The sequence below is a fragment of the Seriola dumerili genome, unplaced genomic scaffold (assembly GCF_002260705.1).
Source record: "Seriola dumerili isolate Sdu_G_001 unplaced genomic scaffold, Sdu_1.0 BDQW01000161.1, whole genome shotgun sequence".
Lineage (NCBI taxonomy): Eukaryota > Metazoa > Chordata > Actinopteri > Carangiformes > Carangidae > Seriola > Seriola dumerili.
In genome coordinates this window covers 1912374-1936129 of record NW_019174416.1, presented here as the reverse complement: position 1 = coordinate 1936129, position 23756 = coordinate 1912374, and the positions used below count along the sequence as shown (strand labels likewise).

At 41.6% G+C, this 23756-nt stretch overlaps 1 protein-coding gene across 1 annotated transcript in view; it reads right to left on the bottom strand.

Annotated features, from left to right (window-relative positions):
• unc5a (unc-5 netrin receptor A) overlaps positions 1 to 23756 on the bottom strand; it is a 127350-nt gene that overhangs the window by 43024 nt on the left and 60570 nt on the right. Inside the window, exon 4 of the mRNA XM_022752073.1 lies at positions 16570 to 16785. Within this exon, the coding sequence (XP_022607794.1) occupies positions 16570 to 16785 (216 nt within the window). The remainder of the gene's footprint in view (positions 1 to 16569; positions 16786 to 23756) is intronic.

The window sequence follows — 23756 nt, the reverse complement described above, 5'->3', positions numbered from 1 at the left end:
ATAGCAACCTGAGGTGAGAAATCCTAAGAAGAGCAATTTGAAGCTCTGCTTGCCAGGGTAATTGCATTCTGTTTCCTTATCTCTTCCTGTCTCCATAATTACCTGCTTTCTGTGTCTGACACCTTCCAGTAACACTGCTGTGAGTCACTCTGTCCAATTTCACTCCAATTAATAAGTAGGACAAAATAATCTCATCACTTTGTGAAAAAAAATGGACTGTAATTTTATAGCAGTTAATAATAATTGGACAGGCTGCTATTTACTGTTGTTTTCCAAAGTCAATTCCATTGGGATGGCTTTAAGTAAAACAAAACTTTATGCGCATCACTCAAGGATGAGTGATACAAGTGCACTATCGATTCATAGAAAGCTGTCTCTTTCTAGAAATGGGGCACTGGCACACTTATGACTCAATTATATTAATATCGATTTCTAATAGCAGGCTCAACTGCCTCCAAGATGTTAGGAGCTAAAAAAGAAATTTACACTTCCTTTCCTGCAAGATACTGAGCGTGCACTTAACATTCCTGTTAAACGATAATTAAAACATGACACGAATCCCTCAGCCTTCGGTTTGATCTGCAGCCCATTTATAAATGAGCTCATATCCCAAACCTCGGCAAAATTACTGTGAAATTTTTAAAAGAGCGATTATGCGATTGACACTATATGAATCCTGGGCTCACAGCTGGAACCCTGGTGAGTTTATTTTTATTGGAGTACAACGGGGAAATTTACACAGCTGTACTTACCCTTAATATTATGAAAGTACACATCTTTGAACCTTGTATCATCGCATGGAAATGATGAGGGACCGACAGATAGACAAAAGTATGCTTTCTTGCGCACACACACACACACACACACACACACACCTGGGTCTGCAGCTGCAGGTCTGGACACACACATCACTGCCAAACCACAGAATTGCACCTGTCCTTGTGTAAATATTTCCTCTGCAATATATTTACTTTATATTTAAAGTGGCCACTGCAGTGTTTACATTGGATATTGAAAAGAAAGTGTTAGGGAAGTTTTTTTTTTTGTAATTTTGAAGTGCTCCTTTGCTATGACAGGGTACTCAGCAACTCAAGTTCTACCTTCATGTTCAAGTATCTCTGAAACTATAACCTTTGACCACCAAATTCTAATACATCCTTGAGTCCAACAAGACTGTTTGTGCCACTTAGAAGAAATTCCTTCAAGGCATTACTGAGATATCATGGTCACCAGAAGAGGACGGACATACATATGGATGGACAGCCCAAAAACATAATGCGTTTGGCCCTGGCTGTGGCCAGCACAGAGGCATAAAAAAAAATCTCTGTTCACTCTTTCATAATGAGGTAAAGCTATGGTCAGGAGCGCAGGTGCGAGTCCAGGTTTGGATGAGCCTCACTTACCAATTCCAACTGATGGAAAACACAGGTTTCTCCAGTTACTGCTTTAGTTGGTTTGATTTCAGCGGTGGGATGGACTCCCTGAAGTCCTTCAAACAATTAAAAATGAGAAAAGTAAACTGCTGTTTTTAGGTAACGTAAACTAAGTTATGCTGTGTTACCTGTAACCTGCATTATTAATACACTTACCTAGTTCTTTAATCAACTTTGTTCCCTGTGGAAAAATGCCACAAAAAGCTCCCTGCATTGCTTCCTCTTCTTGGCAACATATTGAGACTTCCTAAATTAAGTTCAATTGGTCCAGCTCGTCGGTCACAGTTCTGTCGGGTCATTTTGGTTCTTCATGTTTAGTTTCCTTAACAGAGAGTTGATACTCGATGATTAATAATGTAGTATTTCCATAGGGGCACGCTCCTTTACTGTCTCGCACTTGATTGATGAGCAAATCAAGCATGTGTTTAGAAGAATATTAACAGCAATTAAAAACAGATTAGATAATTTTTTAACCTGAATTTCATGCATGAGAGATGGTAGTCCTTTTCAGCCCTTTTCAGTTTTTTTTCAGCCTGCAGACGGTTCCAACAACCTCCAGCAAATAGATAAGGGCACTGTTATGCTGCCTGAGAGACGAAACCCAGGACATGAAAGAAAAGAAAAAAAAAAAAAAAAAAAAAAAAAAAAAAAAAAGACTACAAATCACCAAATGCTGCATGTAAGTGGACAATGTTTAAAGACAGTTTTAGTGAGTAAGTCAAACTGAAGCTGAAATCGGGAACAAATATGATTTTGAAAATCGAGTTAATCAAAAAATCTGTGCAAAACAAACAGTGCATACAGAGCCTGTATCTAAAAAGGAACATCTATAAAAGCATCCAATCTGTGGACTCTGGGACTCACACTGAGAGACACTAAAGCAAACACACTGTTCTGCCTCAAGACTTCCTGAGTTTTAACAAATGAAAAGGAAGGAATCACAAAGACTGGAAGAGATGCAGAGTGGCTGAGATCATGAATTAACTGACCTTACTATTGTATGATGGAGCTTATTGCAAAGTCTCCAGGCAATGGAGTACAATACAAGCTATTACTGGATCCACCGGCACAAGCAGGCACACAAAAGGACCCACCAACATTTACTGTACTGTGTTTTATTCTAATCTGTAGTGAAACTAGATTATTTACACAAGCTCTCCACTCAAACAGTGACACTTAACAATAGGAAAGAAGTCACACTGTGACAAAAGACAAGAGCACAAGATGTCTTTCTCTGTATGAGATTGTGTGTGTGTGTGTGTGTGTGTGTTTGGGGGTGGGGGTTAGGATGAATCTTCGCCCGAACCATCAGGGGCTCAACACACACAGGGTAAACAACATTGGACTCAATCCCGGGTGAGTCGATATTGGGCTTGTCTGAGTGCGGGACTTTATTTTTCTCTCCCTCGCTCTTGTTTTCGCAGGCTGTGACCTCAATTCCGTAGGGGTCATTTGCTTATCAAAGGCAAGGACTGGAACTTGCAGGTCTTGACTGTGTGTTCATTGTGACCAAGGAAATTCAATTAGGCGGCATCCCTACTGTGTGTGTGGCTGGGATTCATCAGTGGATATAGGAGGATTAGGGTTGGGTGACTCTACATCAGGGAAATGCACCGTTTCAAGGGAGAGAGTTCACAATGGTTGAGGGGAGACATCACAGATGAGCGCTTTTAAGAATGCACTGTCTGCACATCCTGGCAACCAGTCAAAAGCAGGCTCTAAGTGTTTCATTTCCTCCTGTGGTTCTTCTTTGTGTTGGGTGGCATCAGTGTCATCATCAGCACCACCGGTGTCCAGAGCCTCTTTTCAAGAGACCAACAATGCACTCTTCCTCAGACCAATTATTTTACCTCTCCTACATGAAAGAAATCCTGACACCAAGCCAGGTTGTCAAAAAACAACTTTTGAACTAAACAGCTTTCTGAATTCAGTCTGAAAACAGGTACGTAACAACTTGTACCGCATTTCCATGTTTAAATAATCCAAAGTTAACCCTAGGTCACGAAACCAAGGGCATAACTGCTTCATCATCAAGTCTTCAGACTTCAATTACCATGTAAAGCAGCGTGGTGATGGGTGGCCCACGCTACCTGAAGTGGAGAACTGAGAATGGCAGGTGGAGCCATAAGAGTCTGTCTCCCAACAAGGATAAGGTGGCCTTCTGAGTGAAGCATGGCTCTATTAAAACAGCAAAAGAGACGGGAAGAGGGGAGGGAGTGGGGGGAGGCAAAAAGAAGCCCCGAGTTCACAGCAGTCGGGCCTCCCATTCAGGGATGTTGGTGAGGTTGCGACTCAAGTCAGTGGGACAGCGTTCTGGGTCAAGGCTCTGCCTCTGGTTATGACCAGCTTTTCAAGAGCTTCTTTTGATTGAGCTGTCCATTTTCCACAATGAATGCACGCTGCAAGGCCCCTGCTGATGCTCTGAATGTCGTTACAGATTATTCATGGCTGACAAACAGGCGAGCAGGTAGCGCTCCAATCAATCCGGCTAGGTTCAGTCCAATGCCACTCCAAGGAGACTGAGGTGGAGTCCCGACAGTGGAGTGAGAAGAGTAAATGGTGCAGGACAGAAGAAATGCTAATGAAAGTCATGGGGCAACATGCCTGTTTTGAATTTCTGCTTCTTTTACAAAAAAGAGATAGGAAGCACAGGTCCCTTCAACAGTCAGTTTATTCAGACCTCAGATCTGCACAGCGATACTTGAGGGGATGAGATTCTGAGTGAAGCTCAGCAGTAATAAGGAATAATGACGTACACACTTTGAATGCCCCAGGAGAGTGAGATCTTCACTCGGGAAGAAATTTCACTGCCATATTTGTCGGCGAAACAACACCTTGCTAAGTGCACACAGGATCTCACAACAATGCGCTGTGCAGTATACATAAATGACGCTCAAATTGTGTTTTTACTTGCACAGGTGTTCACAGGTTTGGAACGTGATAATGAATTGATGCACAAAATTTCAGAATAGCTTAACCGTGTCACTGAGCGCAGATATCACATGTCAGACGATCACATTTCCATTTTATATATTTCACATTTATAACTGTGCCAGTCACCAGACAAAAGCCACAACTGTTCGCATCAAATAGGTATTAATTTAAAGCAATGGATTTTTCTATTTACACTGTCCCTCAATAATTAGTTTGCCTAACCTTTCCTTAATAGCACACATACACATATACACACACACACGCACACACACACACACACACACACACACACGGAGAGGCAGTGCTGTGATTTACCACTGTGCCCTTATCAAAGTGCCCTCGTTGTAATTACTCTCCATCCAATATCCTGACCCTGGTGATTGGCAAGAGCAGAATGTTCTAGATGCCACAGCATTCGTGCTGGGAGTGACTGGGACCTGCTCCTTTATCTCTCACACACACCTTGTCCTACCTCGAATGAGAACACATCAGAGGTGAAGGCCTTGAGCACTTTGCTTCTGCTTCCATTACATTCTGCAGAGTGGGAGGATCTGATAGAACGTTAGCCACATGAAAGCCGTGATAATTTGCTCGGGCTAACATGTTTCTCTCCCCCTTGTCTGACATGGCCTTGGGCGCTGAAGTAAATAAGGAAAGCTGCTTCAGGTAAGTCAGCCTGGCCCCCATCTGGTTGCCGAGTGCTCCGCGCCATACAAATTGCATTAGGGTTTTCCCCTCCCTCCTCACGATCGGTTGGTTCCTCTTGGGCCTTTGGCCAGCAGAGTTGTCTGAGTTAGGAAGCAGAGGTTTTTAATAATCCAATGAAGGTGTGTGGGCGAATGTAAATATTCAGCACAACAACAAACAGCATTCAGTAAACAGCCTGGGGGAAACACTCAGGCTACGAAAGTCTTTCTACAGAACTCAACCAAAATTTTTCCACATTTTTGAAATACTTTGACATGCTAAAATTCATATTTGTTCTTATAACAACAGTGTTTGTGGATAATGACTCATATTGTAACTTATACTAACTAAACAATGTTTGTATGTGAGTGAATTGTTTTAATTTGCACCAATGGTTCTATCACCATTTATAATTAAAATACACTAAAGCCGGGCTCCATCTTTAACGATCTTTAACCGTCTTTTTCTGTTTGTAACTATTTTAATATCAAATGATAATATCCTGCACTAGCAGTGATTAGATGAAGAAAAAAAATATTATTAGAAAAAAGGGTGACAGCACACAGCAGAAGTGAGTCTTTCAGAGAGACGGAATATTTTAACAGGTACCTATCGGTTACACTTCAAACTCAAGTTTTTCCTCTTGCTAAAAAATTTATATAGTTTAGCACTTAACCACTGTGCAGCCTTCCTGGTTTTCAAGTAATGAGCCGCTTTACCTTTTTAGTAAATGATGATATGTTAACAATTTGTAATGTCATGGCTGAGTGGGCATGAAAAACAATGTTTTTCAGCGTCATGAGAATCCTCTGTATACTCAGTGTCAACACTGTGCTGTGGATACAGAACGGTTGTGTGTCTCTAAATCAATCATTCCTGAAGATGTGTGGGACAAAGTCATACCCTCAAGTCTCACCTACCACCCTCGCACCACGACACACAAGAGGTTCTCCAGCAGACAGCAGCGGCTGAAATGCGGCATACTGGGTAACCTCACGTATCGGTGAAAAAATAAACAATAAATAAAAGTTTCACAATATAGAAGATTATGATTTAAAACCTACGCTTTATTTCCTGGAATGAAAAAAAAAAAAGTCTTAGTATTTGTTACATGTGTAGTATAAGAAATGGAAACTACACTTTAAAAGAATAACGCCTGTAAAATGTTCCCAGCATCCGTCTGTAACCTGTTTAAATAGTGGTCACATGATGTTGAGTCTACATGGTTCTCGCTGTAAAGGTGGACCATGTTGTTGTGTCCAGAGTCAACTACAATGTGACGCATGAGGGGATGAAGTGCTGCAGACCGAACACGGATTGAGCCTTTAAATATTCATTTCTTTGTTCAAATGTGACTGTATTAATTATTAATGGTGTGGATGCAAGACAGAGAATTGTGGACTTTATAAATAACCTGACGCTGAAAACTGGGGAAAATGCAGTCAGTGCAGAGTGGACCCCTGAGCTCGGTTTGATATCGCAAGCAGCAGCTGTGAGAAGGTGGTGTCGGAATTATATGCACAGATGCAGCAGAGATGATACAAATGCTTAAAAGGAGAAAAATATGAAGCAGCGATTTAAAAATTATGATTATAAAGAGACATGACGTTTGCAAAAAATCACAAGGAGGGCTGCAACTAATAACCTGACAACTCTTTCTTGATTAAACAGTTAATGATTTAGTCTATAAAATGTGAGTAAATGGTGAAACATGCCTCAAAGCCAAAAGTGCAAATTTACATTGCTTCTTTTGTCAAACCAAAACCCAAAGCGACACAAAGTGTCTACTGTCATAGAAAAGCAGAACATCATCGCATTTGAGAAGCTGGGATCGATGAATATTTGGATTTTTTTTTTCCCATTGAAGTGACTCCATTAAATTTTCAACACAAACTAGCTTCAGGGAGAGCCGACTGTAACAAGAGGAAAGGACACAGCTGACACTTAACACACCCCAATACACAACTTTTTTACTAAATCTTTAAATATGTACTTGGAAATGTCCTGGGATTTAACTTGAATACCGAAAATCTCTGCCCTTTGTCTGCCCTTTATATATACACATGTTGCTCTGAGATCTCTTGAAAGACAGAAGAAAAAAAAAAAAACAAACATCTTGAGAAAACAAACACATGGTCTTAAACAACGCCAATGAATGAATTATTAATTTGAATTGCACACAATCCTCCTGATGGCTCCCAGACCAGAACTGCTGCTCTTGTTGTTGCGAACATGCCTCATTGAACACCCCCTCCGATGAAAAGGTTTCCTCAAACACGTACGCCGTTGCATCTGAATTCTCCTCTTTGTGTGTTAGTGGTCTACACATGGGCCACACAATGCTGACTCCAGAAGTGTTGGCATGTGGGCAGGAACATGCTGATGATTGACTCGGGCTTTTATTCATCGAAACATGAGGCAGAACACATTTGCCTGGCTGTTTTTCACTCTGTCACCCGCTTGACCCAAAGTACACCGGCCTGCAAATACACCGTCCATCAATTGTAAGGTTGACTTGAGACTGTGCAGCAAATTCTGGGAGTAAAATACAGACCACACAGGTTTAGATACCACTGGTTATAGAAGCTGCACCCAACCTGCATGTAACCTCTTATTTGTGTCACTTCCACAGCAGATTTTCTGTTTTCCCCTTTTCATATTTTACACAGCACTTCGTGAGAAGATTGAAGCTATTCTTCCCCTCGCTGCATAAAATAGTCCTTTCACTTCACCACCACTATCCCATACCCAGGACGCCCCGCAGCTTCTAGTTTAAAAGGAGGAGAATGGCGAGTTGATGTTTGTTGGAGGAGTGTGTAAAATACCTATACTGAGAGTCTCCTTGGGGCTAAACACACAAAGCATTAACTGTCAGCCACTGAGTTGCTCTGCCTATCAAAAATCTCCATGGACTATTTATCTGTCAGCTCCCTCACGACACCTCCCTGCTCCACTATTTTTAAACGAATCTGAGCAGAGCAGGTGTTGATTGACACCACAAACTCCCACTCTGTCTCCCTCTGTCAGCATAACACTCATGTCTTTCATTTCCAAGGGATGTGGAGGTAAGCTGAAAGATAAAATTACATTACCGTAAAAAATGTAAAATGAGAAAAATATCAAAACTTCATTGCCGACAATCAAAAATAACAAGGCAGGGAGGAAATTCTGCGGCTCCTCTCTGCTCCATTCTGAGTCCCACCGTGTTAAAACGGAACATTTTGAGGCACATTGTGGAATCCAAGCACATTTGCAACTTTGGCCTCTATTTGCTCAGCACAAGGGCAGTACAAGTGGCCTGAGAAATGCATGTGCTGCATTTCATTGCAGCATACAGACCTCATTTTATTCAGATGTCACGGTTAGGGCACAGAAAGCTTAGAACTACGGTTAGACACATCTAAGCAAATGCTTCCATGTAGCTCTGAGGACCAAGCTGCTTTCCAGAAAGGTACACACTACTGTGTGGCTTTGGAGATGTCCTCTAAAATGCACTTAGAAAATTCTTATCATTCTTACTGCAAAGTAAACATACTGTACATTATGTAGAAGAAAAACTAGCGATCCATTATCATTTAAAAATGATGAATCACCATGATCACACAGATTTGTAAACGCTTCTGCTGCACATACCACTGAATGCACTGCACTGCACAAACTGCAAATACATGCTTGAGGGACTGTACTGATGACATGTCTGTCTTTATGGTAAATAAATAACTTTTTCACTGTTGTGAAAGAAAGATGCACTAAGACTGCTGAATGTATTCCAACCAGCAAGGGCAAAGCTTTTGTGAGACTGACAAATATGAAAATTACTTTAGAGAAAGCAAAGCGTGAGGCTGACGCAGGATACGTTTTGGTGGGAGGACAAAGGCTGTGCGTGTGGGAGATTGGAACGGCAGTGCTGTTGTTTGACAAATGGTAATTATCTTTTTTTTTCACTTTTGTTCCACTAATTGCAGTTAATTTTGAAGTTCATTATTCCTGCATGTCAAGACCAACTTAAAAGGAAAAGACTTTATGTACTCCACATTCCCAAATAAAAATAGGACTTACACAAAGTTGGAGACACCTAGAGGTGCCGCCTTCATATGAGTCTATCGGTGAGATCAATCAGCACAGCTGGTCGGTGTTTAATTCTGCCTGCTTCACTTTTGTCTCGCTGCTCCAAAACACACTTGCAGTTGTCTCAAGGCCAGACAAACACAGGCTTCAATTAAATTCACTTTGACTCCCTTCTCACTCTGAGGTGTGTTGCTTTGCTTTCAGAAAGGTCTGCCTCCACACACACACACACACACACACACACACACGCACTGATGCAGACACCGGGCTGACCTGCCTGTGAAGCCTAATAGAACACGTTGGCAGATGTGTCACGGGAACAATTCACCTTGCCATCTGTTTTTCGGTGCTTCATGGCCAAATCCTTCCCCCTCAGTCCTGCAATCAAGGACAGGATGAAATACAAGTCCCATTATGGGGTAGCAGCTAATAATGCATTATCAATTAGTCCCCTTGGCTACTGATCGATGCTTAGCAGGTGGTACAAGGCCATTTCGTTCATTTAGGACTATATTGTCCTCTTCCCCGCCGATTCTCTTATTTCCTTCTGTTCATTAGACCCTGGCTGGCAGACCTATCAGGTTTTGCTTAAATTGCAGCAGAACCGTTCCTTCAATATTCGATTAAAGATCATGTTTAATCACTGTTGTGTGGCCCCGAAACTATTAGGAAGACTATCCGGAATTAACCTGAATTTTGACAACAACAAAATGACGGCGAGCTTGCCGCTGCTTTCACATTTCACTAAATGTCATTCAGGTAACAGGACCTCCTGTGAGTCTCTTGCAAAGGTAAAGGTGTATATCCACATTCATATGCAGTTGACCTATACGGGGCCGAGAGAAAGGGAGGAAAAAAATGTATATGACAGGGACAGAGAGAGAGAGGAGAGTGGGTGGAAGCTGGTTTGAGAGAGGTGATTGGCTGCTATAATACCATGGATAAGTATTGAGGTATTAAAATAAAGGTTACAGATCATTTCAGCTAAGCCTAGCTTATCTCCCCCTTAGATCAGAAATTAAATATGTCATCACATTACAATCCAGGATCTAGTCAATCAGAAAATACATATTTTATACAAATGAATCCTCGCTGGTTTGCAGACGTAGGGGTTAGCCCTGTGGTGCCATAACACATTATTAGTTCTATTCAGAAGTGATAGATGGTTTTAAAAGATTTACTGACTACGTCATACGCGGTATTTAGACCTCAAAGGATTGACAGAGGACAGGAGCTGGCGCTGATAAACCGAGGGGTAAAAGCAAGAGGTTATATTCCTTTATAGCAGGTTGAAATGATGCTTGGGGTTGTTGGAAAAGGAATATTAAAAAGTGTATTAATATTGCATGTGTGATTCCACTGTCAACTCTGAAAAATTTACTTTCATTAAGTACAAGGCACATGTGTAGCATTTGATTATTTTCTCCATCATCTTCTGTTTTCATTGTAGAGACCCTGTCAACATCCGCTTCAATCAACAAAGAAAATATAATCTCCACCCATCTTTATAAAGCAGTTGGCGAGGTTTATTGAAATAGGAATGTGAAATGCATGTATTTTCCACCTGAGAGGGTTTTGCTGCACCGGTGACAATGCGACGCGTGGATCAAAATCGTTTCCATCAATGCTGGCAGATGAAATGCAAACAAAATCAAATCAGTCTGGCCCATACAACAGTCCTCCGCTCAAATGCCAATCTCCCTTCTCCTCATCATGTGTCTGATGAGAAATCATAGTGTGCGAGAATCTCCTAATCTATGCAAACACACTGTCAGCATTGATTTGTTCAGAGGGGATATGTCTTTATTAGGACTCGCCAGACGTCTCAGATTCTCCTGCTCTATAAAGGATGACCCGAGAAAGACACAGAGCCGGCTGGGGCTTTGGAAGCAGTCACAGCCATAGCAATTGAGATAAGTTACTGAGGACAGGTAATGAGAACCGATAGACTCGAGGTTGGATCAATATCGGACATTGATACGAGGAGAGGAAGGACAAATTGTGACATCTCTTTCCTTTTCCATGTTCAAAGGGGCTTTTGAGACAAGTGGCCCTGTCTGTGCGTGTGTGGAAGGGGTCCAAAGTGTTCACACAACACAAAGTGGTGTCAGTAAGTCTAACTGTATCCGTGCGCTGCAGCTCTTTTGTCTTTCTTGCACAGAATCAGTTTCAATAAACAGACCTGCGTGATGAGGGCAGAGGTCACATCTACTTTAGATGGTTATCCGCACGTCATGTCTTCTACTGCCTGAGCTTTGAATACGAGCAGTCTGACTGAAGCAAGTCTGCACTTCAGACCTGGGTCAGTTATTAATTTAAACCCTTCAAGTTACTTTGACGTTTGCCTGAGTCTGCCGGGAGTGAACATGGATGGCGTTTGCTGAATATTGCCTCTGCTGTGCAGGTCCAGACCAATTTATATCTGAAACATGTTTCCAAGTTCTTCCACATGAAGGTGAAAGGATTATTGATTACAGCTTGTGGTCTCTTTGATTGTTTTGTTTTCCCATTTGATATCCTTAAGTCATGAAAACATGCACAGAAGTCGCTGGGACTGTCGGAATCCCTCGATGTCCTCAGCGTGAATATCACAGCAGCTGACGAAAGGCTGCTTCAAGTGCGCTGGTTATCAAGTGTGCATTTGGAAACAGTCTAGTTTGACTTTCAACTTATGTTGCAGACAGAAGTCTGGAGTCTGTTTCTCAATGCTTTTCTAACACGCAGCAATTTATCCGATGTGCATTCTATAATCACTCAAGGAAGTAAAAAAGTATGGTGTGCTTTTCTTATCTTAACCTTGTGAATATGACTTTGTGGCTAGAAATTAGCAATATAGACACAACTGTCACATTATGTTATTTTACACTGTGGTATGAGTGTTTTGTCATACAATAATATTTTCTATAAAACAAAACAATTATATCTGTTTTTAGTTAATCCAGTGAATTGAGTAATGTTAATTAAAGGGCTTCTTTGCATTAAAGCAAAATTCACATAAAAGTCTCATAATGCCATAAAGCAGTGCTTACAAGTACTTAGAAGTGATGGGGATCAGGAACCATTTCCAGTGGACAACCTATTCCAAATTGTGTGAACCTTTATATTTGTATGCCTAAAGCTTATCAATTCCTTTTATCGATACCGGAATATATTTTTTATTTTTTTATATTTTTAGTTTAAAGGTGAGATTTAAATAGTTTTCAGGATGAATTCTTTTAAGAAACCGTTTTAGAAATGTTATTCATGTTATCAATTATTGCTTCTGCCTATCTTGGCCTGGAAACATTATTATTCCTAATGAGGCTTTACTGGTTAAATAAAGATTCCATAAAAAAAAAAGAAAAGAAAAAAAATGTAAATAAATCTCAACCCCCAATTTTACTTTGACATGTTTTAGTTGTTGGTTGTCACTAGTTTGATATAATCCTTGAGCTCCTGGGTTTGTGAAACCTTTTCAAAAGCAATTAGACAAACTCAGAAGTGCTTGTGGAGCTCACAGCAACACTGTTTTTCCTTGGCCTCTCGTGAATAATTAGCTCTCCTACATGCACTGACAAATCAAAAGCCTAATTCTAAAGAATGTTTACATTTTTGCAGGACTGCTAATTATACACCAATAATAATTACTCATACTTTTAGATTTAAGATGTCTTCCTCTTCACGCCTAATGAAACTGTATGTGTGCTTTATTGTTGATGAACCACTAATCCATCAAAGACCAAAAGAAGGATTATCATGTTGAACAAAGGACAGCAGAACAAATGTGTGCATCATCTCCAGCAGTGACTCTTGACTCTGATGTGTCTACATGGCATTTCCATTATTTTACTATTGGAATTAAGAGCATTAGCGCTATCCAAAGCTTGACTCTTCATTTACATAACAAAGGAACAAGGATCCTTGATGAGAATCCCAATCAGCTTGAACACGCCAGCCAATGACACTGGGGCTGATGTCTCAGAAGGTTTTTGACTGCTGTTGCCTGGTCCCATTGGCTCATAGTACTTACATCTCCGTCTTTGTTCTTGGAGAAAACAAGTGTGGATTCTGCTCGGTGCAAAGCATGGGCAGAGACAACAGCTCAGTCAGGTAGAAAATCTCTTGGAGAAATGGGCTATTTTTAGAAGGTGATCTTTCACTGTTACACCGAGTCTAAATTGTCAATCAATTTTTGTCAACTTGGGTACATCTCCCAACTCCTCACTCCTCCCTCCTTAAGGCATCGTGTTGATATCGGGTAGCTCCTTGTGTGACAGAAGTCCTGGTTGCTTGGCAACAGGTACGAGTCCAGCATGACTGTGACAACCAGGGTGAGAGGACAGGCCGACAAGTCTGTATTGCACACACATGCGCGCGCGCACACACACACACACACACACACACACACACACACACAGACACACACAGACACGGAGCTTGATGTGTGCACCTCACATGTTTTTTGCAGGAAGGGGGATTAGAGGGAGCCATCAGTAAACTCCTCGGGGCAGTGCTGACATTAAACAGCACAAATGTTTGAGAGATCGATGTGGGTACCTCGGAGCAGCCATACCTCTGGACAACCACGTGTCCTTCATAACTGCACAGCCCCACATATGACACATTCATCATCAAAGGCAGCGGGACCACAGAGTGATGTGGAGAGCTGCGAGGGGGCCTTGGAACTTCACAGGGTCTGTAAAGACGGAGCCCCTCGCTGCTGCAGGGGTCCGTGGCACCCGGCACGACAGATTTGTTTCATAGACAAATAAATGCTGACTATAACGGCTCATAACCACATGGCAAATGGTCCATCATCATTAAATGTTGGCAGAGCAACGGTGAATTGGTAATGTGATGTTCCCATAAACTCTGCAGTTTATGGGGCACATCGTGTTCTTGACAAAACTTGCTATTGACAAAACGCAATTCATATCCATCGTATCAAAGTTACACCAGTCGGCTCCACAATGTCACCAGTTTGCGAGCTGCATAAAATTCAGAGCCGCAAATAACATGTCGTACAATCAGTGCGCTTGCATGCACTTAAACAAGCAGGTTACTCCGAGAAAACGGGTTAAGCAGGCAATCAGAGAACGTGTTTACACGCACTTGTAATCTGGTCCTACAGCAAGCCCGATATCAGAGATTTCCCCAACCTCTAACCTCATTGTGGAAGCATGCTTTACTTAATTTTAACTGTATTAATTAGAAGACACTGTATAGACACAGGCAGACTGAGTGAAGCTTTCCCTCACAGTACCAGTGTGTCTTAGGTTTTAAAAAAATGACCAAACATTCAACAAACACATTTGTTTAAACTTCTAGGGACTTCTTTCTGATCCTTTCAATTTCAGTCGCACGTTTGATGGATTTATTTAAAAAAATGAGAACAAATCACTCCGTGTAACAGTGTCTTCTCTCATCCTGCCACTTTGTTGCTTTCCCTGTCCGCGGTCCATCCGTCACGTGTTTACATGTAGGAAGCTGTAAGAAACCTGGTTTCTCTTACACATGGCAGAGAAAATTGATGTTCTCCGGGACAAGTTTACCAGGGGAAACCAGAAATGTCTAATCTCCCGCCCTGATTCCAGAAACCAGATTTCTTCTTTTATGTGACATTTAAGAAAGAAGCAGTAACCCTCTTACTTCAGTGCAAGTTTGCTCACAGAGAAGTTATACATTAATTATATACTTTTACTGTGTGTCATGGCTCACCAAGGCATTACATCTATTTGTTGCTAGCAGATTTTGACCAGTTCTTTAAAAGACAGTTCACTAACCAAACACCCTTCTCTCCCTCAAAAGATTGTTAATATTGGCAACACTTTTAATTTGCATCCCTCCCCTCGACAACTATGAGAAACCGTGAGAGCAGAACTGTTAATGAAGCAACACAAGAAAGAAGATAGTGTTGGGAATTGATCAAATTTGACTCACTGACAATTTCTCCTTAATGATCCAAATCCACAAGCGTGCCCTTGAGTGTTTGTTTTCTATTCTCAAAACAGGAGCTACAATTAACTTTTCATACTCTTTTATTGCTGTTATTCACAAGAGCCTGACTTCAAGATGACTCCAGCATCCAAAAAAACTGTGCCTAATACACGAGGTAAAACAAATCAAACAACTGAAGGCAGTGTGTGAGTGACAGCGCGGTTGTGACATGACATGATGAGCTATAGTTAAGATGCAGGGTATATTCAGTTCTTCCTCCACTTGTAGTCAATATGCTCAAAGAATAGTGACACAAACTCGACTCAGTGGAAATACAGTCAAATTTGAGTCTCTTCTAACTTTCTGCAGTACAAGGAAACAGCTCCTGTACCGCAGAGAGCTGAAGCTTAAATCACTCACCATGCATCAAAGTCACTCACGCAGCAGAGAATTTTAAAAATCCTGTTTTTTGTTTTATTAGGAGGGGAAAAAAAGAAGAAGAAGAAAAAAAAAGAAAAAAGAACAGGAGCAGGAGAGTCAGCACACACACCAATCAAAGCCTCAAGAAGAAGAATATTTGTGTTCATCATAAACTACATCAGAAACCTTCACCTACAAAAGTGTCAGCTGGAATTGACACTTAGTTAATCCCATGACCTTTTTTTTCAGACAGTTTTTTGCCTACATGTGCTGAGCTGCTGCATGTTAGTGCCAAACCCTGTAGACCAGATGGATAAAATGTTAGGACTATGAGCTCTTTATCTGAAAACAAAGAGGCAAAATGTGTGTATCAATTGAAATATTTCCTGCTCAAATTAGCCTTCAGATTTTCCTGCTTTGAACACCTTCCATCCTTGTTCTTTTGTGTGTATGTGTGAAGGAGCTGCCGGCTGTGTCTGTCTTTTTGTGTTGTGCTCAGTTGTTGAGTCCAGTATAATTTTTTCTTATGTATATATATTGTTATGTATAGCAGCAAATCTGAGTGAGCATTTGCATGTACGTATGTATGTGTGTGTGTGTGTGTGTGTGTGTGTGTGTGTGTGTGTGTTCCTGCTGCCACTGAAAACCTGTCATTCCCACGTTTCTCCTTCCCGATCAGTTGTCAGGCTGTGAATGGGTGGTTTGAATTCACAGATCGCTTCTGAATCACACCACATCAGTGTCATACATGTTTATGACACTGATGGCGGAGGCGGGGGATTGCAGCACAACAGAGAGAAAAACAAACAGGTCTCCAAGGTGATTGAGAAGATTTCTGAGACTGAAACCAATGTGCTTATTATGAGACTGGCAGGCTAAATAGGCTGGAGGATGAGCCAAGAGCCTGATGGAGCACAGTAATCACTGGCAAATTGCAAACCTTAGTTTCAGCACGCAAACACTTCACATAATGTATCTATGGAGCAGCACATGTCGCACATCTGCAGCAAACATCCAAAAACAGCTGAAAGAATGCCCAGAAGAAGCCAAATTTGTGCCAAAATAAAATGGAAATGAATTATTCAGGAAACGGAGAGTTCGCTTCGTGTACCTGTGGCTGGGTCGACTGTCCGCTCAATCAAGTGGTCATCCTGGTGAACCCACTCGCCGTTGCACTTGAAGTAGATCTGCGTGGCCGGGGTGGAGCGGCAGGTCAGCGTCACCGGCTTGTTCTTCACAATGTACTCGTCCTCCGGCTCCACCAGGAAGTGAGGTAACAGGTCCGAGAAGGCGGCAGGGAGCGTTGCTGTGGCGGTGTGCTCGGAACCTACAGAGAATAAAAAGGAGCAGAGATTTTAGAGGGATGGCAAAATATAAAAAAAGCGTTCAGATTTTTCCAAGCTGACATGAGGCAGGAGTTGAACCTTCCCTGCTCCGCTGTTGTGACTGCTGGGGGACTGAGTGAAAACGCAGCTGACACCAAGTATCTAATGCAGACATTCAGTGTCCTTGGTGAAATGCAGCTCATACGTATGCACATGAAAGAGACAAAGATGGATGGACAGACACAGTGAAAGAGAGACAGAGCTGTGTGGGGGAGAGTTGACAGTGACAGAGCTTGTCCCTGTGTACTCTTGGCTGGGTCGGAGGGGTAGTGGAGTCCACGTCTTTACTCCAGCTCTTAATCACAGCCCTTTAACATCACTGCTGATGGACTGGCGGCCGTAAATCCCGTCTCGGCGACTAGGCCACTCCACACTGTATTTTATGGCTGTTCAACCAGGACTCTAACTTTACCCACATTAAGCAAGAAAGGGAGAGAGACAGATAGGTTAGAGAAGACTGACAGCTAGACAGCCAGTTAACTCAAACTCACATCTTAAATAGAGAAGATGTAATTTTTATTCTTTCAGAATCTCACATGACATATAGGAGACGTGAGAAGAGGAGAGGGAAGACACATATCTAATGTGTGGAGATACACAAGCTGTCCTTCAGGGGGACAATTCCACGATTTACAGCCAACTTTTACGCTCGCTGAAAAATGTTCGACACAAACGCTGAATGACACAATTGAGCCTACAGCACACACACCCTTCCTCCGCGAACACAGTTTTTCTCTCTCTAAACATATTAGCCTTGTGCAAGAGATAGTGAGAGGACAGAGAACGGAGTAGAAACAGGGAAATAACCTCTTTACACCACCGGCACTCAGGGGAGACCAGTAAATCCCAAAATAAAACCCCTTTAAAAGGAGAGTAATATTAATTTACTGCCCTGAATCCAATATGGCTGACAGACCAGGCATTAACAACCTTCTCCATCACTCCCTGTGCAGCAGGAGAGGACGGGAGTCCACATCTCTCATAATGAAACGGCAACACTCGTGCTGACCTTTCTTCTCCTCGCTTCCTCTCCTCCCTCACACAGCCTTCGTTCATCCTTGCAGCTTGTCGATGCCCAGGTCAGGGATAATATTACGTTGCGTCATAAACACCAGTCTTTGGATAAAGACATTATCTGTCAGTTCCTCCCCCACCACACATTATATTAATGTCTCTCTTTATTCTTTTTTTTTTTTTTCACCCCGTGTGCTGAGTTGCTAATTCATCAGGATGAGATACAGTGAAGCACGCCACTGCTGCTGCCGCTGAACCCCATTAATGTTTTGTGTACATGTTTAACTCTTAATGAAAACTAAATGTTCTGTGTCCAATGAACGACATACATCACTTGCTGACACTTTGCACTTTTTTCCCCCATTTTCCAAGCACACTTTATTATTGCAACACATTTGCTGAGAAGAAAATGTCATTAATACAGCAGCTCTCTATTCAGGACAACACGACTGCCTGTCATTATTTACTATGTATGTGAGTGCGTGTTTCTCATCTCGTGGTGTCGAGGAAAAGGCCACAGTTCATCATGAACGGTGAGTATAATTGCTCTAACTGAGAGCCAAAACTTTGCTAATAAACAGCGTGGGAACGTAGGTCAGGTTATTTGAAAGTGTGTTGGTCCTAATGACGGTGCCTCCTTCTAATGGGCCGGCTTCCAGCTTTGTGACCACGGCTATTAGCCGGCTGGGCTGACCCTCTGTACTTCCCGCAGACTGAAGACGACAGCTCAGTAAAACAGTGGGCGAGACTCACCTCACACCTGCCAGGTTAATCATCTCATAGAGAACAGATGATGTTGAAACAGAGAGCGAAACCAAAGCCACCTGAGACACCTGACGAGTTGTGAGAACGACTTGATGAACTCCTGATGTTGTTAACTCGCCGCTGGCTCCTCATTTGCAGGGGTCACATTCAACATGATCTCTCAACTTTTGATGATGTTTTCAATTTGTGTTTGTGTGTGTGCCTGTGTGTGTACTTGTGTGTGTCAAAAAGGGGTGGGGGTAAGTCTTCCATTTTAGTACATGCACTTTAGGTTAATGAGGTTAAACACGTAATTTCTTTAGAGAAATAAATTGTCATTTTATGGGAAGGGCATTCTAGTCACGCACTGCTTTATATCAAACCCATAATGGAGGACTGATGCGTAGTAAATTGGCTCAGATTATTGTCACGACACAATGTACTTCAAAGTCAACGTGCGCACACACACACACACACACACACGCACACACACACACAAACACACACACACACGCACGCACACACGGGGAGTATCGGCCACTTAACAGACTTCTTGCGGGTCAATGCACAAATCAAATAGACATACAGCAGCACTACGGGCACTGCATTAGGTTCCACTGAATGTGATTGGCTAAAGCTGCCATTAATTGTTAAATGCATCTGAGCCCGTTGCCAGATCATTCTGTACACACACAAACAACAAACACTGGACGCTAAATGCCTCCCTTGTTGATCATTCGGCCAATGAAGATGACTTAATTGATACAACATGCTGGATGTGTTGCTGGGGCCCAATAACCGTTACGCGAACCGTGCGGCTTCCTGCATTTACATGAAAAGAGTCAAGGAGAATAATTTCGATTCTTGTACTTTTCAAAATAAATGTATCAGGTTACGACCTGATATTTGTCTGCAGCTGCTATTCTCTCGAGAGACAATTCAACTGACCTAAAACACACACAAACACACACACACACACACACACGCACACACACGCACACACACGCACACACACGCACACACACGCGCAACAAGGGTGCACCAGCTGTCAGTGTGCTGGGCCATGATGTCCAGGGCAGAATTCCTGCAGCACACAGAACCACCCCCCCCCCATCCGCCCATGTCTCATCTGTCCAGCTGGCCACGTCCACTCCCAAGTCAGGGACTGAGTATATCCACAGGAGGAGGAGATGATGAAGTGGTTATGATGCAGTCAAACACTTGGAAATATATTTAAAAATCTGGAAAAAAAAAAAAAAGTTGTTCCTGTAACTGCTGTAACTCTATATGTCTTCACCACTGCATTTTAAAAAGCATGCAGGAATAGATTTGTGAAGTGTTGCAGCTTTGTAAATGTCTTTTGTTACCACCTATCTTCAATATTTCATAAAGATTTTTGCTTTAATGTCACTTACTGTATCATTTTCCAGGAGTAGGTGTCTTTTTTTTCTTTGTACACACACAAATCTCAGGTCTCCTCTTGAAATGGAATTCCTCACATGATTCCTCACTTCTCCTCTGCTAGTGTCAATGTGCCACGTACTGTCGACTTTTGTTATCGCCATTTGTAAAATAAGCATTTATTTTTTAATTTCACTCCTTATTATCTACTCAGGGAACAGAATTGCTGAATGCACCGCAGTATGAGGATGTCAGCGGGGAGAAAAACCATAGCTGGAGAGAAAATAACCCTCTTTTGTGTTTCTCCCTCATGGCACCAGCACGTTGTGTGCCCTTTGGAGCCAATTACAATTTTCTTTTTTCCTTTTTTTTTTTTTTTTAATATTTATATTTATTTATTTATTTATTTTTAACAACGTCATGTCCCCGAAGGAAAGCATCATTGAGCAATCACTGGGCATAATTTACATCACAGTGATGAACAGCAGCTATAACAAGTGTTTTATGACACCATCAGCGCCTTACAATGTCCTCTGAAATTAATTCAATTAAAATTACTATCCAGAATATTAAACCATTTCATGTTTAGCTGCCATTAACAACAAAGCCAAGATCAAATTTGTCACAACCACTTTGTTGGTTGATGTTTTCCTTCAGAGTGCTTGGGTTTGCTCAAGTGGTTTTCTGCATGCTTTTAATAATAAAACACTGAGTGTCTTTATTTAGTAATCACTCTAAATATAATGTACGTGCCTTAGGGTTCAGGGAACAGGAGCATTGTTTGTGTATAGTTAGGAATATTTTCAATAAGCCTCTGACAATATTAACCCTGGGAGTGATTAAACACAGGGAAAGAAGCAGAAATGGGATCTGTAAGAAAAAAAAAGAAGCTCCTTCCACTGTCATATATAATCTAGAGCATGGCTGACTGATGTATGTTTGTCCTCAGATGACAAATATTTACTCCTCCACATGTCTGCGATTCAGAATAAATTTTTCAATGAGACAACCACGCTTCAACAAGCACTCCTTCAACCACACACGCACTCATTCTCTGTCAAACACAGAAACACACACCTGTACTATCCTGTACACGTACACACACACACACACATTCATGGAGTAAAAATAACAAAACATGCACACGTATGCAAAATACAGACCACAAGCATGCAAAATAAATAAAGAAAGAAAAAATAAAGAGAAAAAGCCGTTCACTAACAGCTTCGTCTTTGTCTCAGTCAGTGAGAGATGCAGAATTATGCATGCAAACAAAAATGCATGTTAACACAGAAATGCTCATACACCAGCAGATTCAGATTCTATGCAACATCCCTGGTCATTAAGGTTGGTCTGGAAAGCAATCAATCACTGGCATTGAAAATACACAAAAGGCTCAGATGCATAAAATAAACATGTATGGAACCCATAGCAACCCAAACTTCATCACATCACGTTTCTATCAGTGGTGGAAGGATACAGAGAGGCTTAGAAAATATTACACATCAGGGAATGAAGGGCAGGAGGAGAGGAAGGGACTGTGAGGATGGGGGTGAGTATGTAAATTATTCTCACACATGCCACATGTGACGTTATTATAATCTTCTCCCATTTAAATGAATAGAAAATTGGCTGCTAAGCATGTACACTGATGCAGGGCTGTACATCTGCGTGCATATATTAATTCAGGATACTAATAACATGCTGCCAACTGCGTTCCCTGATGGGAACATTTCCACGATAGATGTGCTACTGAAGCTCAGGTCACATTGTCAACTTTAAGAATTGCAATCAAAAGCTGGCGACATAAATCATCATCGCTCAAACTGGCAGCACTTTGAATGATTAAATGCGTTTTTTTAGTTTATGTCGTTAAACAGTTTGTCAACAAAAGAAAAAAAGTTGGAGCCGTTAGTTGTGTAAATATGGTGCACAGCAGCAATGTTAATGAGCCTTACACCTTTGAACAGGAGCTTACAATCTGCTTATTCCAGTTTGTTGATTTTTTTATTTATTTATTAATTTTTCCTGTCATCTATTTGAAGCAACACCTCAGCAGGGGGGTCCAAGCAGGGAAGCAACTTAACGCAGTCTACCTTTGCCACCAGCGCTGATACTCCCCGACTCCTTCGCCTGAGCTTGCCTTTCAAGGCGATGCCGTCATGAAAGGCACAGTTGCCTTGAAACCTATGAGACCATTTTAAGTTCCTGTCAACGTAAAAAAAAAAGCTGACATTTTGAGAGTTGTAAGTGAGGGAAGCTGCATGTGTGCGAGTGTATTTGTCTGCGCAAACGTGCATGTTTTGCAAATGTGTGTGAATAAATGGCTGAAAGTGATATCTAACAGGATCAACAGCTGGGAGTCTGAATTTGTGTACATAACAGCAAGAGTGCTAACATGAGACAAATTTATCTTTTCAATTTAAATAGTTACATGGTTACACCTGTGATTCAGAAACTGTATTCCTATTCTTAGAGGCATCATTAAGACAAGACTGTGTGGACAGACTCTTCTGATTGAAAGAAATATCCATATTCATCACTCAAGTGCCACAGCTGATGCTCTGTCCCCAGTCACTTCCAGATGTTTCCTCAGACAATCCAGTTTCATGGCTGCATCAGCCTCTCAAACAATCAGTTGTCTCCATCAGCAGTGCAATCACTGGTTGTGACTCTGATAAAAGCATTGAATAATTCAGTAACAACATAAACTTGGGTATTTTCTCAAGTTACATATATGCCGCCCTGTGTAATTATAAATTGTAGGGCATTTGTAAGTTTAGTTTGAGAGCTTTGTGAAAAAAATACACTTTTGATCATGACCTCATATTAAATTGTGAATCCCAAGAGATGAAGGGCTTAGTTTTAGGTGAAAATGAATAATTCAAACCCAGATGGCAAAGATCAAGTTGCATTATTAGTAAGAGATGTGCTCCTCTGAGTGTTTGTGTCAAAGACACGTTTCTGGCCTTGAAAACAGCATATTAGGCAGAGGAAAAATCATTCAGAAACTTGCATAACATCTCAGCTTTGCTTTCAAAATGTAGCTATTTAATGTTTGATACTGTCAGCGTATAAGGTCACTTCAACTAAGCCAAATAATTAGCCAAATCTCACAGAAAAACTACAAAAATCCCTCTGCAGAAATTCAGAAAAATCAATTTATCTCAAGAGGCTACAGAATATTTTCACAAAGCACAGTATAAAAAAAAAAAAAAAAAAGAGCCCTGCAAAGTCTGCACAGACATGAGGAGAAACACTTGATAGATTTGGCTCATTTTAGAGGAAGATTCAAAATGCCTTGGTGTAGCAAATCTCAGGATGTAAATGCCTCTGATTCTTCAAAGCTGCACCTGTTTGGTGGTTCAGTGCATGATGTTTTTTTCAAAAGAGGCACAGAGATTTAAACACATTTTGACTTAATAACTACACGCTATCCTCAAAGGAACTGAAGATATCCTGAGCTGTCAGGAGGGGCAGACGCAGTCGCAGTCTTTGCCATCCAAAGCACGCACATGCTCATGGATTTGTCGTCCCCTTACGCTTAGCCGGAAACGAGGTTATCCAGAAGCAAGTTGATTACAGAGCTTGGCCCAGGCATGGGAAGAAACAGAAAGGCAGACGGAGAGGGAAAGCAGGCATTCTTAAATCTTTGAAATGGATGTTAGGAAATAATGGGAGGAAGGAGGAAGGAAAAGACAAGAGACAATTTAGATTACCAAGTTAATCCTTTAATTACCGGATATGCCTGCAG